The sequence below is a fragment of the Microplitis demolitor genome, chromosome 8, assembly GCF_026212275.2.
Source record: "Microplitis demolitor isolate Queensland-Clemson2020A chromosome 8, iyMicDemo2.1a, whole genome shotgun sequence".
NCBI classification, from domain to species: Eukaryota; Metazoa; Arthropoda; class Insecta; order Hymenoptera; family Braconidae; genus Microplitis; species Microplitis demolitor.
In genome coordinates this window covers 18,008,193-18,031,049 of record NC_068552.1, presented here as the reverse complement: position 1 = coordinate 18,031,049, position 22,857 = coordinate 18,008,193, and the positions used below count along the sequence as shown (strand labels likewise).

The window sequence follows — 22,857 nt, the reverse complement described above, 5'->3', positions numbered from 1 at the left end:
CATAAAATTGTTCGCAATTCTGTAAATATTTTCAGTAAGATTCAAATTTTTTTTTATCAAATTGAGCAGACACTCGGGAATGAATTGCCTCGAATTAAATTATTTTATCAATAGACATAAGTATTTTTATGTATTTATTTTATTAAAGAATAATTCGATCGATGGCTTACTCGATAGCTTGAGCTAAAATGTCTTTATTATTTAACACAATTAATTATTATTAATTATTAATTAATATAAAAAAGACTCATCAATTATCGCTTTACATATTTATAGAAATATATTATATTAATATATCAAATCCTTAATATTTATAAATTGATCGCAAACTCCAAGCGTAGAAAATGTATAAGTAGAAAAATTTTGTTCAAACTTTATTTTTTAATAAAAAAATATTTTAAAAATTTACTTGTACATTTTCGTACGATTTTCCATTTTTAAAATTTTATTTTATACGAAAGTGAAATTTAATCACTTTAATATCGTGATAATTATATTTTATTTTATTTTAAAAAACCAGAGTTCGCATTGGTAACGAGCTGGTAAAAATAATTCACTTTTGGCTTTATTCGAGTTGCTGAGCAATTTTAAAACTCGAAAAAAATTAATGTTTAAAAATGTATACAATTAAGAGCACAAGTTTTTTTTTTATTCAAAATATTTAATGGTACAAAAATATGTCAGTTAAAATAATCGTGAACAAACGCGTTTTAAATTCACAATTTTTTTTTTTTACATGACACTAGAAAGACAATTCTATATTAAAAAACTTTGCTCATCTAGAGTAATAATTAATAATAATTGATATCTAATAGTAATTTTACTATTATTATTTTAATTATTTCCTAAAAATATCATTCGATAAATTGCAAATAGACGTATTGTAACAATAGTAATAATATTTAATTAAATACAGTCGTTCTAGTGGTTACGGGAACGACAAAAATACATTTATGGCAACTTGTGATGTTGACGCAAAGAAATAGCAGCTCTTCGATGTCGTCGTAATATAAAATTCAAAATAATGAACCATTAAAAAAAAAAAAAAAATAATGAAAGTCAATAAAAATCATCGGTATTACAGTTAAAATTTTAAATAAAAATATAAATATCAAGACAATTAGTATTTACCGTTACAAATAATCGTATAATTAAAATTTTACGCTGGTTCATTTTCATTAGAGCCGTAGTCAAGATCATCCTGGCGTCACAAGCTCACAAGTTTTGGTGGATTCGCGTCCGGAGAGCTGAGATCAACGGCGGACAAATTGTGTCTCTGTTGGGTGGAGCACGAGGGTATGAGCGGCGTTGATACTGGAGTCAATCCAGTTCCGCCGTCCATCAGAGAATCAAAATTGAAGGGAATGCCGCTGGATGGTGTCGTAATTGGTACCCCAGCAACTTCATTTGAAGTCTTCATAAACGAGGGCGTCTCAACTGTTTTAAACTGCAATGAATCCGGGCGATCTTTTGTTTCATTAGCGGCAAATATCGGCAATGAATTAGGTCTATTGTTGTTTTCAAAACCAACTGGCAATGAGTTTGGACGATTCGGTCTTGTGTCTATTGATTCACATTTATTTGGATGGAGAAATGGAGTGCTGTCGATGGTAACTTCGGATTTTATCAGAGGTTTTATGTCAGGTGGCGATGACGAACGCAGTCGACATACAGCTCGATGAGTTTCCAATAAAAATTCTAAGTCATCCTTCGCTTGCTGCAACTGCGTGATTTCGTTCTGTAATGTCTGTTTCTTTTTTTCCAAGCCCTCAGTCTCCTAAGAAAAAAAAATGATAATTAATATCCTTGTCCACTTGATAAATAAATAAACCAGAACTTACTTCTAGCAGAGCATTGGTATGATCCATTCTCCGTTTTCGGCATCTAGCAGCAGCCATTTTATTTCTTTCACGTCTAACCTGCCGACGTTCTTCTTCCTCCGGTGATATTCCAATCGTCCTGGTGGGTCTTCTGCCTCCCATATTTCTGCGGGCTTGTTGTTGGGGCCGAGTCTGCTGATTTTCCAGTAGCACCGAGTGATGATGATGATTGTGATTATGATTTTGACCGGTGATTACACTGTTATTCTGGGTCTGAGCTGGTGTCGGTTGGGACGGCTCAACAAGAGGTGGTACGAAACCGGCCTCACGACTGTGGGACGCCGGCTCGTTCGTTAATTCGAGGAACGTCTGTTCAATGCTGCGGAGGGTTGTCGGTGTCAGTGTAGGCGTCGTCCTCGTGGGCACGCCACTGTGCAGACCGTCTAGAGATGCCAGCTATAAAATTAACAAAAAAAAATTCTGTCAATTCATTTTTTTTTTTTTTTTTTTTTTTTTCATGACTTAAAAATATAAACGCTCATAATTTATTCATATTCATATTCAATTTTTTTTTTGCTTCAACTTAATATTTTTTTTTCAGACAAAGACGCGTCAAAATGCATCGCGCACGTTTGCTAACAAGCTGTAAATAATTTAAACCACGTGTGCATTCTGGCTGAACTTAAAACCATTTACCGTACATTGAAACATAAACGCGATAATAATTATGTTATACATATAGATGATGAGAGAAAGAAAGAAAAATAAAAAAAAACACAAAATGTATACACGACTATCGAGACTCGACTTGAGTAGTCTAATTTTAAACGTGACGATGACGAATCAAGTGTGTCTTATCTCACAGGACAATATTATTTATGTAGATACATATATATGTACATATATTTATATTTATTATTTACACATTTGAGGATCATTTTCATTTCGTGGTAATAAGGTATAAAATTAACCATGATATCATATCATATAATTATTTTATCACTTGTAAATTTAATTCAATTATACACTGAAAAAAAATTTACTTGAGTAAAAACATTTTCTTAAATAGTAAATCATTATAAATTATTACATCATTAATTTTATGTTTAAAGTGAAGAATAATTTTTTTGACAGAAGAAAATTCAAATTTATTTACACTCCAAAAAAAAATCAGCAAATCTCGAGCTAAGATTAGATTTTTTTGAATTAAGAAAATAATTTTTAATAGTCATAAATTTTTTTCACTAAAAATTTATGAGATTTTAAATTTTCAATTTCTTTTACAGAAAAAAAAACTAAGAGTGTTCGAAATTACAACCCGGAACCTGGGTATCAATACAGAGAATTTTAAATTACAAATTAGTTTCTAAAATTTATTTTTTTTCTAAGTGTTTCAGAAAATTTTCCGTTAGTTTTAACGAGTATAATAAAATCATATGCTTAAATAGGAAGACATACTTAAAATCCACATTTAATAGAGATATGTTATATGTTAATATCATATATTTTGAATAAATCATCAGCAGAATAACAGATCAGGTATAAAAGGGAGCGCGGCAACTTTAAACTGGAATGCCACGGAATTTCCGTGGTAAAATTAAAAGACCGGACTTATGTCATCGCTAAAATTACTCATCAGTAAGAATATATATTATACATATATATATAAAGTGAAATATTTAATTGGCATAAAGTTTAAAAAAAAATATTCATCCACTCCTACACAATCGGCTGATTAATTTAGCGCTCAACTTCTTGATACCAAAACTCAACTGAACAGCAATCTTTAGACAGTTTAATTTTGTAGTATAAAAGTTTGTTAAAAGGTGAGTGCTGTTTAAAACGAGAGGCTGTACGCCTTGACCTTAATGTCGGACAATAAACAGGTGAATGTCCTTTTTGTTTGAGTTTTTAGTTCAATTAAATGTTGATAATAAACCGCATGAGCTAATTACTGTTTGTCATTTAATACAAAAGGCTTTAAATGTATTAATGTATATAGATATTTATATTTATATTATATTACATTAGTTAACACGACTCTTGAGCCATCTCTTCGTAAATTCTATTAATAAAACAAACTGGCATTTTCATCGCAACACGCGTTTGTTGTTGCAGCATTCGACACTAAGCAAAGGGTGATACCGTATCCAGAATATTCAAAACATTGTGAAATATATCACCACATATTTTAAAACTAATGATAAGAAGCTCTGATCGCTGGCGCGTTTATTTCAAAATCGACTGGCGTAATTGAGAAGTTAAGGATCTAATTAATTAATTGTACGTAGTTTTTTATTTTAAAAACTTTTTGCCTCAGCGTGGCCTTGTCGACCGAATTGGTAGTACATAAATGAATAAAAAACATAAAATAGATGTCGAATGTCGACATACAATACAAATACAGTGATGGAGGTAAACACACACATGCCAAGGTCTACCCCTTGAGCGGCACCGCGACCAACAAAGATAGATATCGATTCTTTTTTAAACATAATACATACACGACATCTGCCACGTGCTCAGAGTTCTGAGAAGTTTTTTAAACAACAAGTTCACCGCAAAATATACATTTTTTTTAAGTGTTGAGTCAAGTGTTAGTTTTAAAAAAAATTTTTGAGTAACAAAAATAGTTTTTTTTTTTGTGTCTAATTTACCTGTTGGAAAAGCAACTCTTGTGCAAGAATATTAGCAATGTCAACTGGGTCGATGGCGGTTGCCATTTCGTATTCGTTTTAAACCTATTTAAATTAATCCGTTGTCGATAATAATAAATAAGTATAATATAGTAGCAACTAATAAAAATTTATTGATAATTAAATTATCAGGTTGATAATAAAATTTATCGTTCGTTCGTAAATTTAAAATCGGGCGTCGGAATCAAGAGCTTCCTCTTGTTTATTAATTTAATTTAATTTTTTTTGTTAGCTTGTCGTGGTTCCGATTAAATTTATTGTGTATTTTATTGATATTATTATAATATAAATATATGAATATATGTAAAATATTAAAAATCGGTCGGCTCTTGTCCGCGCCCTGTCGCCACGCGTTTTACTCGTTCGAAAATTCGCTGCGTCGTCTACCAACGCTTGTCTAACACTGGGCAACGGACTAAGACGAGGTAAGCGTCGGGACGACGTTGAGCGTCTCATCTTAGCCACGAAAATAGACACGCGAATTTTTGAGCATGTGCATGGTGAGTTTAAGAAAAATAGAATAAGAGAGAAAGAGAGAAGAAGAAATGAGAATAAATAGAGTACGCAAGAGCGTCCCCTCGAGATGATCACCACGACAACGAGAACGTTGACGACGACGACAACCGAGACCAAGACGACATTCACGACGACACATCTCGCCAATTAACCACGTAAATTCGTCCCTGAAGAATGCTTACGCTATCGAATTTCAGACAAGACGAGAGATAGTTTACAGATGGCAAACTACTTTACGATTACTATTATGCTTATGCTTACACTTACTCCCCTCCCGTCATCTCTCCTGGGAGGTATTAAGATGAGCCAGGAAGACTCAATTTTAGGGTATTATTGTGGTCATAAAAGCATCCCCGTGTGGCACATCATCCTGATAGTGCAAATGAAAAAAAAATTTAGGGTAGAAAAGCTCGTAACTATTTTACCGCGTATTTATTTAAATAGCCCGCCAAGTACTGAGTAGTAAAATTTTTTTTTACCCTCAGGTTTTCAAATAATTGCAGAAAAAAAATTCCCCCCAGTTCCTGAACCGGGAACGTGAGAAAAATTTTAATTATCATTATTTTTTTTTTTTAATTAATGAGGCAATGAAATATTTGATTCTAAATGACCATTGGTTTGTTGATTAACCAAAAGTTCTAAGTTTAACACCTGTAGAATTACGAGCGACTCCAAATAATCATCTCGCTCTCCACTTGTATTTTATTTATTTTTTATTTCCTTCTGGCCGGTTGCCAACCCGAGGGTACTCATCGTCGCAGTCATATACGAGTAGCAAACGACCCGCCAAAATATACTTCAATTTAGAGACTAACGAAAAGCGATGATAAACATACAGACGGGATGAAACTAATTGGGAAAGAAAACGCACTTAAAATGTTTTTATCAACTCCCATTAACTTAAATTATTATTTTATTATATTTGTGAGCAAATATATATATAATATTAATAATGAATTATTTTTTTTTCTCTTCATTTTTATTTGATAAATCCTGACGCCAGAAATTTATCAGAGATTTGACCGGATGTAACGCTATCTTTTTTACTCGCGGAAAAAGACATGACTTTCCTAAACCATCATCTATTTTTATTATTTATAATATCTAATAAAAATTATAACAGTCTCATATATTTTTTTTCCACAAAAATACGACCACCGGAAAGCCACAAAATTTTAATGATCCTCTAAGAGAGGGAATCCCAATCTTATAATAGAATTAAGCTCCGGAAGTCAACACAAATTCTTAATCTAAATTAGCCGACTCTTTAGAGTTAATTTCTGTTCTTCATCCATAAATTATCCATACATATTTTTTTTTCTTTTTTAATATTTATAGTGTAAAAAAACATATTTATTTATCATGAAAATTTATGACAAAAACAAACAAAATTTCCAAAGATAAATTTCCTATTGCGAAGACAAAGTGTTAAATAGAGCCATTAAATGACAGAATCGTGACAATGAATTTAAGATTTTATGAGTCCAATGGCAAACATCACAGGCAATAATACTGTAAATGTGTATGTTCATGCGATATATGTATCTCGGTCGAATGCTCTACAAACAATTCACATGAAACACGATATGGACATTGAAAAGCTTCTTATCTCAGTCGCTGATATGAAAACACTAGACGGCCCGATTACAATAAACAATCCGCTTTATTCAACTCCAAACACTACCGATTATTTTCATTTTTTCGACCAACCATTCGTGCGTTTAAAAATATTTCCAGCCTCATTATCGCGGCTATTTATGCTCAAACATATACACTTTGAAAAATTTTTATTGCAATAGAAATTCAAACCAAAAAAAAAAAAACAATTAATTATAATAATAGGATTTAAAATAAATCCGAGTAGTCATAAATAGAATGAGTTTAATTTGACCCGCATAATAAAATAATGTCAGAGTATAAAGACCGGATAATTCTACTATTAATTCCTGCAAGGAAAGATTAAATTATTAATGATTGTTATTGCAGTAATAAATAAAACAAATATCTAAATAATTTATTACATATATATATATATATATATATTTATAGTACTTTTGAATAAAGGCATTTGTTGTTATAGAATGAAAATAAAAATCTAAAATTGCTCTGGTTTCGCGACCTCAACACATCTTCAGACTCTTTACCACCACCAGTACCAGCACTATCGGCACCTCATTCTCGACAATTCTTAGCTTTATTCTTATTTCAACGAGCAAGAATATAACAAGGCACTCCTGTTAAAGCGAAACTCTAAAACAGTGTAAGTTAACAACGCAAGTTAACTGAGAACAAAGAAAACGCTATCGTTTCTCAAATATAATTCGTCCGACGACCCCGAGACACTTCACTTAGTCGGCAGCAGCTCAAGCTCTAAAACTCAACACAACTGTATTATTACATATACATACATATATTTATATATATATCCAGTCTTTCGAAATACTTAATGTAGCTCTGGAAAGCAAACAAAGAAATCACAGATGGGAGTAAACTTAATAAATTGATAAAACAAAAAAAATAAAAAAATACTTGAGAGATAACATTAAAACATTTTCCAGCAAATCAATAAATCATTTTCTTTAAAAAATAATAACTCTTTGTGTATTTAAATCAATACGCAATTCATTGAACTGTCGCGGAGAAATAAAAACAAGTATATGTATATAAATATGTATGTTACACAAGTAATATATATAAGAAAATTACACGAGTGTTGGAGGAAGTTTAAAAGGGTACAGCAAACTCACGTCGCGACTGTATGAAACAGTTCTGACGAAAATGTCAGGCCAAGATCACGGGAGCAGTCAACCCATATGTCTCTTGGTGTGGGCGATTTCAAGGTCGCTAACTCACACGTTTACCGATAAACAAATTCATTCCATGGTTATTTTACATACATATATAGTATACTGCTATACTCCATATATATACACACGTCATTTTTAAGTAATGCAACAGCCTCGCGATTATAAACGATCTTGTCCTGCTTTAAATGTTAAGTTTCTCGCTGGTAAATTTCATAATAATCTGACAATAGCATGACGTTAAAGAGCAAAAAATATTTTATCATTGCGTCACTGGTCTACTCTACTCTATTATGTACTAAATATATGTATATATATATATAAAGATTTAATAAAATAAGTATCGGTTGGAAACTTTAATCGACTCATTGGTTATCTCACTTTACATTTACAATCTCGTGGCCATCATTCGCATTTATATACACATATATGTTATATACATATGTATGTGCATGTTTACTTACTACGCGTATTGCGCGGGAAAATAATGAGCCAATACAGACTATATACATCGGTGATATATCAGAAAAAAATAATAACAATAAACTAGCCGCTAGATTATTTTTCTTCTCATTATGCTCGCGGCATTTATGCCCGTATATTCATATATATATATACACATAATGATGATAATAATCCACGTGCAATTATTACTGCTAAAGTTAAATATAATTGTCTTTGTTCGTGATTAAACTGCGTTAAGTTATTTCAACAAATAATAATTTGTCTTTTTTTTTCACTATTGCAATAAATATATATTTTACTAAGAGATAATCGGTTTTGATTTATGGTATAGTATATAAATATATATGTATATATATGTAGATAAAATTAAATTGATAGCGATTCAAAGTGAATAAAAAGACACGTGTTAAAAAAAAAATAATAATTTTAGTAACATGATACAGATAATATTTATTATTAATTTGAACGCAATATATATTTTTATCATGACTTACCAGATGTTAAAAAACGGTATTGAATTCCTGGAATTATTGATTTTATTATTGTAATAATTTAAATAAAAATATTAACAATGGAGAGTTTTGACCTTGTGAAGACGCGAACGAAAATCCGCTGATTTTTAAAAATTAATATTTAAAATACTAAGCCGGGTTTAACTGAGTAATTTGGGTTTTTTAATTGAGTTGATCAAATATAATATAGTGTAGTAATTAAATTATATAATGAAATAAAATACAGCAACTGGATTATGATCTTAACACCACGACGCGCCGAGTGACACTGACAGTGCTTTTGTCATCGTGCTATCACCACATGGTCCGCGGCCCGGCGAATCCGCGGCTTCGGGTGTCTACGCTCACGCTCGTTGGACTTCGTATCCGTTTTACTACTTTATTTGTGTTTAAACTATCATATATATGTAATAATATCAGTGTGAGTTATAATTCTACACATATATAACCGCAGACGTACCAATCAACATGTTTTTTACTTGGATCTTGCGAGAAAACAATTATTAGCAAATCCCACTTCACTAATAAATTAAATTACCGCAGTTTAAAAGTAAAATAACACCGCGGAAAAAAATTTTTATTTATTCGTACTAAGAAAATTTTTAATTATCATCAAAAATAGCTGACGCAACAACCGATAATTTTAATAAAAAATATATAATTACAATAAATTAACACGCAACATCGCGCAATTAGTATACGCGGAAAAACCGCGAGTTTACGTCATTGGCGTCAAGTCCAAGTCTTTCCGGTACATCGAATCTCTTGTATTGAGCTCTGTATTATTAAGTACAGTACCGGTATCATGTGGGCTAAATAATTTTCATATATATATATGTATATGTGATGGTCATATTGGTACGGTATTGGCGCGAATGGCAAAAGAGGAGGTGATGTGTAATACCAAGAATCGAGTGTGGACGATTGAGTCGCGGTAATTCCCAGTAAAAATGAATGTAATATAACAGAAGCCACCTTTCATTTTTATATTATACCTTCAGCTCACTTATTATTATTACTTTGGCATTAACATCAACATCAACATTACCATCAGCGTTAGCATTTGAAGCTGAGAAATATACCAATATTATTTATCCGCAGCTAATGTACATAAAATAATTGTTTATAATGTAATGCAAAGCTTGGCCTTCTCAATATTTTTTTTTACATCACGTACAATAAATATTTCTACTATTGCATACTTTTTTTCAAGGACATGAGAAAATTAGTCTAGTAAAAAATAACTTTTAGTTGGAGTAAGAATTTTTCAATTTTAATTTTAATTTTAATTGTTTTTTTTTTAAATATATTTTCTCCAGGATGATCTTTCTCAGTCTTCTGGGCACAACGGCCGAGAATTCCACAGTTCTGACGCAACTTCGAAGGCATTTCCGACGCGTATGCTGCACTCTTCGACAACCTCCTCTTTTGAGAGAAGGCCACCACAATATAATCGCATTTATACATATACATATATATATATATATATGTGTTGGGGATGTATATGTTAACGTGTAGCCGACCTCCCGTGTCAAAAAATAAATCTATATTCCAAACCAATACAAATAACGATCCTTATATTTGTCTACCTAAAATATAATCTTGTCTGGTCCTTTTTATTATACAGTATCCTAATACAGGGACTGTAGTACGGAGAATAATATTAAAGAATAGATAAATATGAGTTAGAGATATGTGATGCGGTTAAACTCTCACCTTACAAAATCTTTTATTATCGCCCTCGTCCAACGAAAATGAAAAATGAAAATAGAAAAAAAAAGTCTTTTGTCCCGTGAAAAATTTAGTCTCATCATCTTTCGAATTATCATAACACCCTTTTAAAAACTGGCTCCGACTTTAGTAGCATAATAATAATAGCCAGCCATTTATCTTGGACACAAATTCAGTTTTTTTTAAAAATAACAAATGGTTAAATGGACCAGTTGATAATTTTGATGGATTACCACCCGATTCTTTGTAACCGAATATCAAGTTTATGAAAATTTTTTTTTTAATAGTGAATAAGAAAAATAAATACTCGAGCGTGAGAGTTTTATGTAAATTAATCCGAGCCTTAATTATCGCTTAACAAGAAGTTAAATAATTAATTATGGAAATACCTAACAAGCATAACAGACGCGTCCATTCATATCCAAACTTGTCGAAACACGTTTGCTTACACCACAGTTTTAAATTTATCACAGCCGAATAAATAAAATAAAATAAAAAAACATTTAAAGATAATCGATTTCGCGAAACTCCGGAACTGTTGTGGTATCAGTGGAATTAAAAAATCCGGGTTTTTGGTGTCCTTATTCCACATATATATAAATATATATGTACTTTTAAAAGGAAATCCTGGGAACAGAGAAAGGAGGCAACAGACGTCTCTGACGTCATACACTTCATATTAGCACATAACGGCACAAGAGAAAGAAAGAGAAGCAGAGACTGAGTTTGAGAGTGAGAGGGAGGAAAAATTCATCGGAAATTTATTTTCTCTGTGTTAATGTTAACGCGCATTGACGTCACTGGGATTTCAAAACGTTTACAGATAAAGGAAAAAAAAAATTACTGTCTCATTAATTAATTTGTTAATTTTTGAGTTTATGATTATTAAATTATGAAATAATTTTTTTGATTTATTATTTACACTTGATACAGTCATCAAAGAAATCTCGGCCGCGAAATGACTAATCACAACTTCCGTGGCCGTAAGGCTCGTAGTATATCAAATGTTAATAATGGTACAATGAGTCTGGTATGTAAAGAAGGCCGAGAGGCAAAGAGCGCAAGTGTATAGTAAATATATATTAATATAAATATAAGAAGTTGTTTAGTGTTGGTTGGTTGGTTTGTTAGTGAGGTGTAACGTGTAGTAGATTTTCATTCATAAATTGAGCCGAGTTGAGTTGAGGCTGCCACCAAGTACAAGTAAAGTAAGATGACTCATCAGAGCGTGCTGCGGTACGTGTACGCGAATCTGAGGTAATCGCGACTAAAATAAAACAAGAACACTTGAGCAGAGACATTTATTAAATGTGTTCGACAATTTATCTCGCTCACTCTTCACATTTTATTTATTGGGTTCATTTATTACTGAACCTTCGTATTTAAACTGGGAAAATTTAATTCAACAGTGGAGTCTCGCCCCTGATTTCCCCGTTATTTATTGTTTGCTCATACTGACGTGGCTGAGCGATACACGCGAACAAGTGTGTCATGATAAATATTGACAATTTAATTAATTGATATACATTTACGACCGGAAGTAAAGTCATTGGAGTAGAATAATTTTTTGTGGGATTGAGACAGATTAATTTTGTGGGAATGATTGAAATGAGGGTGAGGGATTAAAGATGTAATTAATATATCGAGAGCATTTCTTGAGACAGTGGAGATAAAGCAGGATGGCACCTTTTGGCTTATGACCCGCTAAAGTAACTCACGACTAAAACTTAACCCTGGTTTGTTAAACTAAACCCTCTAATTGACGGGTTAACGAGCGTTAACTCCTCGCTTCCTGTCAGATTTTAACGTTTTCCTTGGGTTTCTCGATTCAACTGGCTCTATATGTATTAATATTGAGTCTCCCATTAAAAGACACTCCTTAAAGATAAAGTTTCTTATACAAATAGCAAATATTTTTCTTTCATATATAAATAGCTTTCAAGTGTATCGAATGTGGAATTAATGCGGTATCTTGTAGGTGTCAAAGAAATTTCTCATTTAAAAAAATAAAAAAAAAAAAAAAAAAAAAAAAATACTTGACAATTGAAATTGACAATTAAAAATAATTTCAATGATTGAAGATAAAAAAAAAAGATTTTTATATTTGCAAGTTGAAGAAATAAATTTACTAAAAATATCACGAGTTTAAAAATTCGCAAATCTTGACCTCGGACACCTTGAACTTAAATATATGAATGAACAATTATGTTTAACATTTAAATAGCACTTATGCTGGTTCAATGCAAATAACAATGACGGTCAAAGACATTTTGTAAGATACATGAACGAAAGTTTGACTTTTCTAGATCAACCTAATTTAAATAAATTCGCGAGCACTCTATTACACTGCAATAATAATTAAATTATTCTAAACAAAGTGAATTATTTATAATTTATAATTATACTCCAAGGCAGCTTTTACAAGTAAACAGACAGTTGACTTTTACATTTCAACTTTAAACTATTTTAAATTTACGATACTGAAGTTAGCCAACATTTAATAATTTGTGGATTTTTTTTAAACGATAAATTATCAAAAAAAAAATATTTTAAAAAATTGCACCTGTAGTTTTTACAATTTTCTAAATGTGCATATTTTTTTTAATTTTATTTCTTTGTAATTTATATGAAAAAATAAAAAAATTGTTAGTTGTCTTCAGGATCATTAAAATTAAAATTAAAAATTTATTTTTAAAATTTAAATTATTGCCTACCATAACATTTTCATCTTTAGTCAATTGCCACGAGTCAATAGGATCAGACATTGGATAAAGTGTCGAAGTATAATAACCATGATCGTCAACCATAACGTCAAATAAACCCGTATTGGGAACACGTTGTGACATCAATTGTCCATTTAACAGATAATTACTTGAATCCCAATTATCCGTGTCCATTCGTAATGAATAATAAAAAATCGCACTAACGATTCAACACTTGACAAAATCAACAACAAAATTAAAAAAAATTTTTTGCAGTTTAACTTGAAACTTGTCTCGTAATCCAAGTTAGCGGCTAATTAAATGACACTTGTCAAGTTGTCACTGGGAAAAAAATAGTAATAGCAACAGTAGCTAATAAAATTTATTGACAGTATTTACAACGAGTAGTAACTCGATGAAGATTGTCGCTGTTGACTGAGCGCGCCAACGTGACTCTGAAACTATATAGATAGCGAACGGACGACATGAGCGACCTCCCACTACTGAAAAAACCGCACCAAGTGCCCCAATCAACGGGTCGGTTTCGAGGAAACGCGACACGCGCGCGCAACAACTTCAACTAGACCGGTAAGTACACACAACACATCCCGATGTAATGTGTATGTGACAAAAAAAAGTGAGACTGAAATAACCGCGACGAGATAAGTCTCGTCGCACGGTTATCCATGACGTCATTACTATCTTGATTGTTCGATTACACGATAAATAACTTTATAAATTGTCACTTTTTATTAATAATAATCTACGAATATCACTAGTGTTATATATACCTAGAAATACCATGTGATTTCGCGGAAATTACAGCATCACTTTTAAGAATTTTAGTCACATTTTTTCCCAGTAAAAATAAATTAAACAATTTTTGTTTACTAAAAAAATATTGCGGTTCTTTGAATTTCTTAAAATAAACTTATAAATTACAGTTGAAATGACAATTTTAATTACATTAATTTTAAATAACAAATTAAGATAATAAAATTACGCGCAAACTTTTTTTTTTATTTTACACCGCGGACTCAAAAAAAAAATTGTTTTCAAAATTTGCATATTTAAAATTGTTCAATTTAAATTTACGGCGATGTAAAATTATTGATAGACATCTTAATTTATTCAAGCAATTATTACTATACTCCGGAGTTAACTAACCGCGTAGTTTTTTGATCCGCGAGATTTCCTGATGATTCAGGACCGTTTTTTTTTGCGCCACTGCAGCCCGTGGGTTAAAGACCCGGTTAATAAAAAGTGATGCCCCAGCGCGATGGTGACCACACTGATAGGCCTCACTTAGCACCCAACATATTTATATTTATATATTTATTCACACATATATATATTTTATGAAATTTCTACCATCATCAGATGTTTTTATTTTATTTGCGTTTAATTCGGAGGTTCTATTTTTGATGGGGATTCCCCGCGGCGCGAATTACTTAGAATTTTATTGCCTGTTAATAATTTTCTTTGTTCAAACTGACAGTTAACGAGCATTTAAATACGCAAACAAATATAATAATACACTTAGCACATTTGCGCTTACGGTTCATTGTCCGTCGAACTTACAATCAAAAATATTATTGTTAGTTTTTTTTTTTTTTTTTTTTTTTTTTTTTTTTTTTTTTTAAAGAGGTGTCATTATTATCAACTTCAGCTGTTAAAATAAATGGTTTTTAAATGATAATTGCGACGTAGTATCAGCCCTAATGTCGATGTTAATGTGTAAGTCAGTGGTGAAAATTTCGATTGTTATCTTATCTTGCGTAGGAGTGATTGTGAAAATGATTTTTTAATAACGCGCCATTATGTGCAGAACAAAATAAAAATATTAACGCTGATCTTGAGAAACCTCGGGCGCTACTAAACGTATAAGATAAAATACAATAATTCAAAGTGACAAATATATGTGCTGCTATAAATTTATTTAGACAGCAGCCGAATCATCACCGGCAGGCAGCATCAGTTTTCATTATTTATGGCTTTATTTTTCAAGCAACCGAAAAATATTTAAACAATCAAATGAGTCATTTAAAAAAAAGAAAGCTACTGCTCATTATAAATTATATATCTTCTGTATTTACATTGAATAGAAAATAAAGTGAGGCCCAAAGTTAAGTCCAAGTAAAAACCTTGAATAATAAAAATTTCCCTTGCTCAGTGACCTCGAAAAATTTTATCGTATTTGTTCGCCATTATAAGGTACATTTGTTAAGAACGTTAATGATAAAAAAAAAATTACTTAGATACTGTCAGTAGTTTGAGCGAGTAAATAAACAATAAATTTAAAAATCTACCTAAATGGCAGTGAAAAAAAAATGTCTTGGTATTAGAAAATAAATTTATCTAAATACGTAAGAATTTAAAGCCAAGTAAACGACACGATATGTCCTCATTAGTTACAGCTTACGGCTGAAAAAATAAATACACGAGTTTAATAGACAGTAAAGTCCATTTATAATAGCATCCAATGTCTTATTTTACCATTTTAGAATCCATAACTCAGCTAAACTAATCTAAATGCCCTCTAATTGTAGTCTGTGAAGTGTCCAGTAGATAAGTATTAAGTAGACATGTCAACAATATAAAAAGGTTTTCGTTCAAGCTATTGAACAAAAATATATATATTTTTTCTTTTTTACCGTTTACTTATTTCGTGTATTTAATGTCTTCATTGAGTAGATATGGGGGCAAATAAAAAGTGGTGATGAAGATCTAGCATAGGGTCCACTGTCAATAACTAGAGTATCAGTTTTTGAAATCTTCAAAAACAGTCGGTCTCGTAATGACACCCGAGAGTCACCGAATAGAAAACAGTAGGAGATAACGGCGGGGGTTTATGAGGACAATGGATTTATATTTTACGCTGACATGATCAAAGTCCTTAAAAAACTATATACTTTAGACTCAAAAGCGTTGAGTTTGTGTCGGTTGACTACGCAGTTTGGTTTTAACATAATAACTAAAGTTTAACGTACACGCGTATACAATTGTTCCGTCTCCAAAAGGATCGTCTTGGCCTTTTGTTCGTGACAACAAAGAGAACATTCTAATGAACGTCCGTTCATTCCTACACATTTCACTTGTATCGTATTGGAGTTATTGCTTATTGTGTTTCATTACATACACATGCAGATATGTATATGTATATGTATATATATTGTTACAGCGTCGAGACAAGCAAAAGACTATGGGGTTAATAAAATGTTTGTGGATACTCCCGCAGCCACAGACATACGTGATCCGTTTGATAATTACGTGATTTTGTTTGCGCTCGCCGGGATTTATAAAAATAATAAATTTTATATCAATGGTACTATAATACGCATCACGTAAAATAACCTGCGGTAGACCAAACCATAGAAAAATAAATATATCTTTACCCTGGGGAATACCAAATGTTCATTAAATATTAAATATAAAAATAAATAATGTAATGCACGGTAGAATTTTTTCTGATTAAAATTGAAATCTAATGAAAATTTTTTTATGAAAAAAAAATATGTATGTATATAAACTATGGGAAAATTATATATGTAGTGCAGAGCCTTGATTTCATTAATTTCTACCGTCCATTATTTATTTTTTTTTTATTTTTCTATACTCCGAAGTCGAAACTCGATTCGCGACTAGAGCAATCAAATGCACGTGGCCTTGTCGGCTTGACAAGAGAGTACGTAGCCTCAACCTCGTCCAAGTAATCGTTGTGACGTTTTATTTATCCTATCCTGGGAAGCGTGTCGTGACCTTGAGTGTCTTCGCGTTACTCCTGTGGCATTTCCTCGTAGATTATTTTCAAAAAACCAATTATTTAAACCCATACTTGTTATTTTTTTGTTTTGTTTCCCTAAAAAAATACAGTTTTTAATTGACGACAAAACAAACAACTTTTAATGATCATTAATTAGCTTTGTTTATCGACCTAAAAAGATCACCAATTAATTTATAAATTAATCATCCCGTTGACTTTTAGTTTTTAAAAATTTCATTGTTACATTCTTTTGTTTAACAAACAAAAAACAAAATACCAGCAATTGTTTGATATTTTATCGATAATTATAAAATTATAATAATGATGATAATGATTTGATCTTTAGGCAACAGCTGCAGCTGGTAATTGTTCATATGTGAGTTTTTATTTTGATGTGTCTGTTTACTAAATTATTGCTGCGTAGTATTCATATATATATATATATATATATATATATATGAACACGTTGTTGCATATATAACATGGAGACAAGAGCCGGATATAAAATAAAACAGTGATATGAGAACAGACTACTAGGCACGTGTGAGCAAACGAGCGCGTGCGACCACGTGAAAATAAATTCACCCGGGACACGAACTAATATTCAGTATACATAAATATATGTTATATAAATGTATATGTGAATTTAAGTTTTATCTAAATATTATACAGTATATCGAGTGACGGCTGAACAAAGTTAGGGAAAGGTAACACAATATGTATATGCGTATCGTGAAACAGCTGGGCTCCTCTCGTTGAATATCCGATCAATAATTCCTGAACGACCCCCAAGACAACTGCAGTTGCACGTACGCCGAACAATGTGCGGTCAACATAAAAAACAATAATTTATGTAATAAGACACATCATGAGCTGAACAAAGTACGCGGATAATGCCATACAATTATTTAAATATTGAATTATTATTTCAGTTTTCAGTTATTACTCTTTCCTAGTAATCACGACGAAGATTAGACACGCTCGGACTTTAATTCTATTTTACTTCATTCCAAGTCTCCGGTTTGTCTCGAGAATAAGTAGCCTCGTTATATATTCTTATGAAAGTTTTTTTAAACTTTCTTACAATTTTATTACACGACCGAAGCTCTGAAATATTTTTAAATAATTTATTAATTAATAATTTATTTTAATGAAAGTTGGAGTAAAAATTTTTGTAAGCAATCGATAGAAAAATTATAATTTCTGGGGATTATTTTTACTGAGGGTTAAAAAAATCAATTTATTTTCGTGGTATTTTTTTCTTTCAAATTAGGTTGGCCCTAGTATTTAATTTTGAAATAAGTATTGCATAATTACAATAGACTGTTGATGACTTGTAGGGTTTACTATAGATGGTTTATAGAACGCGAGCGTTGGATAGAGTCGCTTAGATACTAGGTTTTATTAGACACTCGTTAGTGATAGCAATTAAAATAACTAATGACAATAATAACTAGAAGTTGTTTAGCGAGACAGTAGACGTTAAAATTAAAATACGGTATCAGACTAGTCCCGCAAATAATTATTTAATATGGAGATAAGATACGAGCATGTTAAATTACTTGATATCATTGCATGGTGAATAATACACGTGGCCCCCTTAAAAGGTTAGACAAGATAAAACCGGTATGAAAGTCGTCGATCCGACTCTGCGTACACGATTTACTCATATAATGTTCAATTCTACCATTAGCTCCACATATATAAATATATATACACAGAAAAAGGATTTCTTAGAGTAAAAAATTTCTATTCCCCCCAAGAGAACTTTTACTTGCCCTAAGAATTTTTTTGCATCTTAAATTAAAAACAAAAATTTTAAAACCAAGAAATATTTTCTAGTCCTAAGAAAATTTCGGTTTTCATTAAAAAAATTTATGACAATTAATTTGATAATTAAAAATATAAAAATTTTTAATTGTCTAATTTTAGCATCATTTAAAAAATGCATTTAAAATAAAAAATTTCTAAAAATATTATTTTAAAATATTTTTCAAGTACGAGCCAACTATTTTTTGTCGATGATTTCGCAATTTTATAATTATACTCGTCCCCGGATTCCGAGATATTTTCAGAATACTACTGTACATTTTATGCCTAGCAATTATTGTTTTTAAACTCTCACTCTTATAAAAAAAAAATAATCTACAATCTACAAGCAAAGTATCGTTATCTTAGTTTGTTATTATTATTTAAATACGTCCCCAAGTAAATAAAAAAAATATCAAGATTATTTCAATAAATCAGTCGTAATCTCCGCCGTATTTCACCCAGTGATAAAAAATAAATCCTCTATTAACAATCAAATATTATCAGCGTACTTTTACTCTCAAAGTAGCTACTAAGTAGTAAGTAGCAAGTACTCATATCAATGCTCAGACATAGAAAGGAATTCTTAACCTCAAAACCACGCGTAAATTGCCTACACCTATTGTCAACTGAATGCATATCCACTTGCATCTATGCATACATACACTCCTAAAAATAATAACAATAATAATAATATTAAAAATATATGGAGACGTGCCGACATACACAAGTTAAAAAAATAATAACTTGCGTCACGGCCAAGACGTCACAGCAGCTTAATTTCATTACGTTTTAACAAGCAAATTAACATTATTTAAACTTCCTGTTAAGTAGCTGTCATAAAAAATTTAACAGCATTAAATATTCATAATCAATGACATACATACTCATCATATATGTATGTGTGTATTTGTTATTGATATATATACACATATGTTGGATAACAGTTAGCAGTATTTGAATAAGTGAAGTACTTACACTGTTGGGAATCGTGGCATTGGCAATATTTGAAAGAAAATCATGACTAGCATGGGAACTCTCGGATGTCCCGCTATCACTTGATACGCTCGAGTTGTCATACATCACGTCCGACACGTCCAGCTTCATTATTTCTGATCAGCAAACTCTTATCAATACAATAAAAGTCAGTACTCGAGCACAATACCCAGTACGTTTATTTGATTGACTTATATACTGGTATATATGTATATATTATCTTACTTTTTGAATGTATTGAATATGAAATTTAAATAAAATACACTTGACGCTCACGATCACTGGGTCTGTGTCCTCGGTATGTATTAATAAACAATATTATTTTAAACTCTGATTATTATTATTAATTGTATAATTACCAGATACTGATGTAATTATTAATATATGTGTTAATTATTTACTGGAGTGTTAAGGAATTGTAATATACCGCGAAATCCTCACATTCAACACTTCGAATCTCCGTGAAACTGCGCCCGCGATGACTCATAGTGTGGGGGAATACCTCGGGGCACTCGGGTATCTTCGACATCAACACGAGTGTGCGATACCCGAACACGCCCGAACGCACACTACCGTCTCCTGGATGATGTCATTCGCTATTTTCACTACTGCTGGTCTACGCGGACCAATCACGAGCTTCCATTGAGCCAGTGACGGCTCAACATTTTTCGCGCCCGCGACTTTGAATTTTTTTTTTAAATCTTCCAACTGACTGATAACGGAAAATTCTAGATTCTAGAGTCTCATTCTAGCTTTTATTTAATTTTGTGGAATTGATAACGATGATGGAAGTATAAATTATCTTGTCATTTAATTTCACAGGTAACTTGGACATGTTGCGTAACAGTGACGTGATAAATGAGAGGTAATTATGAAAAATTCAACGAATTCACGTGAGCCTTTCTCAGAATCGTGAAGATGACTCATAGACTTACTGGCGGGTTTAAGTGGGCGTTTTTGTATATTATATATATGTATATGTATAAATATATATACTTTAGAAAGAGTGGTAGGTAGACTAGGATGACCGGACCGGGTATCCGGAACATATTGAACGACAGCATGACTCATTTATTTAGTATGCTAAATATTTGCGCGGGTAACTACTGGGGTACTCATCCAGATCAACATGCAATCTTGTCTCTGACCACTTTATATCACCCTTTATCTTTTACAGGTGGCTCGTTAATATGACATTCAATATTTTTAATATTTAAATCCCAAGTTCAAGCAACTGGAAGATTTTAATTGACCACAAATATTTTGTTTATTTACTCCTGTCATTTGTACACTTCAGCTGGTATTTATTAATTAATTAATTAATTAACTATTAAATGTAATCTGACAGACGGATGTAGAGAGCGGCTAGTTTAAAGCGTAAATATCAAATTTGAACATATTAAGGTCAAGGTATCCTTGGACTAGCTTTTACGCTAGCTCAAGGTTTGATGCTACACTGAAAAGATTTATCTTCAAACTGATTTAAAGTATTTTATATATATGAAAAAAAAAAAGAAAAAAATTATAGATAAATAATGTGGCATCCGAGGAGGAATTTCATTGCCGCTGATGGAGGTAATGGAATAAAATACCCGTTTAGTCTTGAAGGAAATTGACAATCTGGACCTTGAAAGACTGAAGACCTCATGTTGGTGTAATGGAAAAACTAAATTTACTTTTTCATTTAAAGGCTACTTACTGTCACAAAGAAAATAAGTACATTATGTCGCACTTCCTCGTATCTTATCATAATTTTATACAAAACACGAGTTACATATTTTTCTTTTAGCAAGATTGTTGTTAAAACAATTTGTCCATACAGTTTTTTTTTTTTATTTATTTATGATTTAATTTCCATGTCGTGCTATTTTAAAATCGTGGAACTGTGAAAATTAAGATTAAGGAGGCCTTGAAAATTATTATCAGCTAAATAGTTTAGATAAGACATCTATTGTAAATCTTTAAACAGTTATAGCTCTATATAATTTTTCATATCGACTACTAAGATTTTAAAATTAAAAGTAACTTTTGCTGAGATATAAACTCTAAGTGTTTCTCACGCGTGGAAAATAATTGCGTCACTGGTATGCACGGTGACTTTGCGGAATCGAGATAATAAACAATAACAATAAACAACAGAGAAATATCTTCGATGAATACCGATAAAGTTGATACCATATACGTCTAGTTTTAAAAATAGATAAATCTTTTCCTGCAATAAGTAAAATATGTAAAGGCTTAAAGAAATTTAGAAAGAAAGTATTGCATACATGGACTCTAAATAAAGTAACAACAAAAGTAGACTTTGTTATCCAGCTGAGGAGCCAGTACATATATATATTTATATTGTAAATTGTATATGGAACAAAACCGAGCGTGTGGAATTGTTAAAGTCGAGCAAAATGAGTCAACTGTGTATAAGTTGAGTGTAAAAAAAAAATTATGTACGCACGTGCGACACGGCTGACCACACACGATCTACACTAGCTGGCTGGTCTTTTGAGCCGCTGGTTCAAGACAAAGGGCTCCAGTAGCAGCAAAATAATCCGTTATATCGCATATGCTGTCAAGACGACTTAGCTCGTGTTTGAATGAAATCCGTATCGAATTTTCTTACGAAACAAATTCTTTTGTGAGGAAAAAATCTAAATAATCCGCGAGACCACCGTATTTGTATTATTAGCGGTTTTAAAAACCTAAACATTAAGATTAGCATATGAAAAATAACTTCCAGAGATCGTAATGACTAAAAGTTTGAATAAAGAAAAATTGTCGTGATACATTTAAGATTGAATGAGGTAGTAATAAAAAAAACAGACCTTAGAAACAAAAGCGCGAGCTACCAGGTGCGCGACGTCTTATCGAATCGCGTGAGCTTCTTTATCAATTTTATTTCCGTCGCTGATGTAAAGTAATCAGACATTTTTACTGCCGCGATTACCAGAGAGAGCCAACTTGGAAGATGACGAAATGCAATTGACATCCTTTGTTCTTTATTCCATTGTGCACTGAAAACATATATATATATATACTTATTTATAAA

The 22,857-nt window shown here is 31.5% G+C and overlaps 1 protein-coding gene and 1 long non-coding RNA gene across 6 annotated transcripts; one reads left to right on the top strand and one right to left on the bottom strand.

Moving 5' to 3' along the window:
- Window positions 1–293: 293 nt before the first annotated feature.
- On the bottom strand, window positions 294–20,611 carry LOC103578669 (transcription factor kayak). 5 transcript variants are annotated; one of them, XM_053741247.1, is made up of 4 exons: window positions 20,040–20,611; window positions 19,797–19,930; window positions 1,842–2,276; window positions 294–1,777 (listed from the first exon to the last, which is right to left on the bottom strand). In XM_053741247.1, exons 2-4 carry the CDS (start codon window positions 19,923–19,925, stop codon window positions 1,208–1,210), a joined length of 1,134 nt encoding a protein of 377 aa, XP_053597222.1. In that variant the 5' UTR covers window positions 19,926–19,930; window positions 20,040–20,611; the 3' UTR covers window positions 294–1,207. The 5 variants fall into 5 exon arrangements, 4 of the variants coding, with proteins under 4 accessions (XP_053597222.1, XP_008558040.1, XP_008558041.1 ...); XR_549470.3 differs by lacking the exons at window positions 19,797–19,930; window positions 20,040–20,611 and adding an exon at window positions 13,259–13,741 and having other exon boundaries at window positions 297–991; window positions 1,132–1,777; XM_008559818.3 differs by having other exon boundaries at window positions 295–1,777; window positions 19,797–20,610.
- On the top strand, window positions 20,026–22,623 carry LOC103578670 (uncharacterized). The gene is made up of 3 exons (XR_549471.3): window positions 20,026–20,112; window positions 20,637–20,913; window positions 20,992–22,623. It is a non-coding gene; the product is annotated as an uncharacterized LOC103578670 (long non-coding RNA).
- Window positions 22,624–22,857: the final 234 nt, after the last annotated feature.

Bases quoted from the DNA above. Each gene is read 5' to 3' on its own strand.
- LOC103578669 (XM_008559817.3), bottom strand. From the start codon at position 13,441: ATGGACACGGATAATTGGGATTCAAGTAATTATCTGTTAAATGGACAA. The intron at 2,277-13,258 runs GTAGGCAATAAT...TTAATTTTATAG, and splicing joins CTAAAGATGAAAATGTTATG to CTGGCATCTCTAGACGGTCT. The intron at 1,778-1,841 runs GTAAGTTCTGGT...TTTTTTTCTTAG, and splicing joins ATACCAATGCTCTGCTAGAA to GAGACTGAGGGCTTGGAAAA.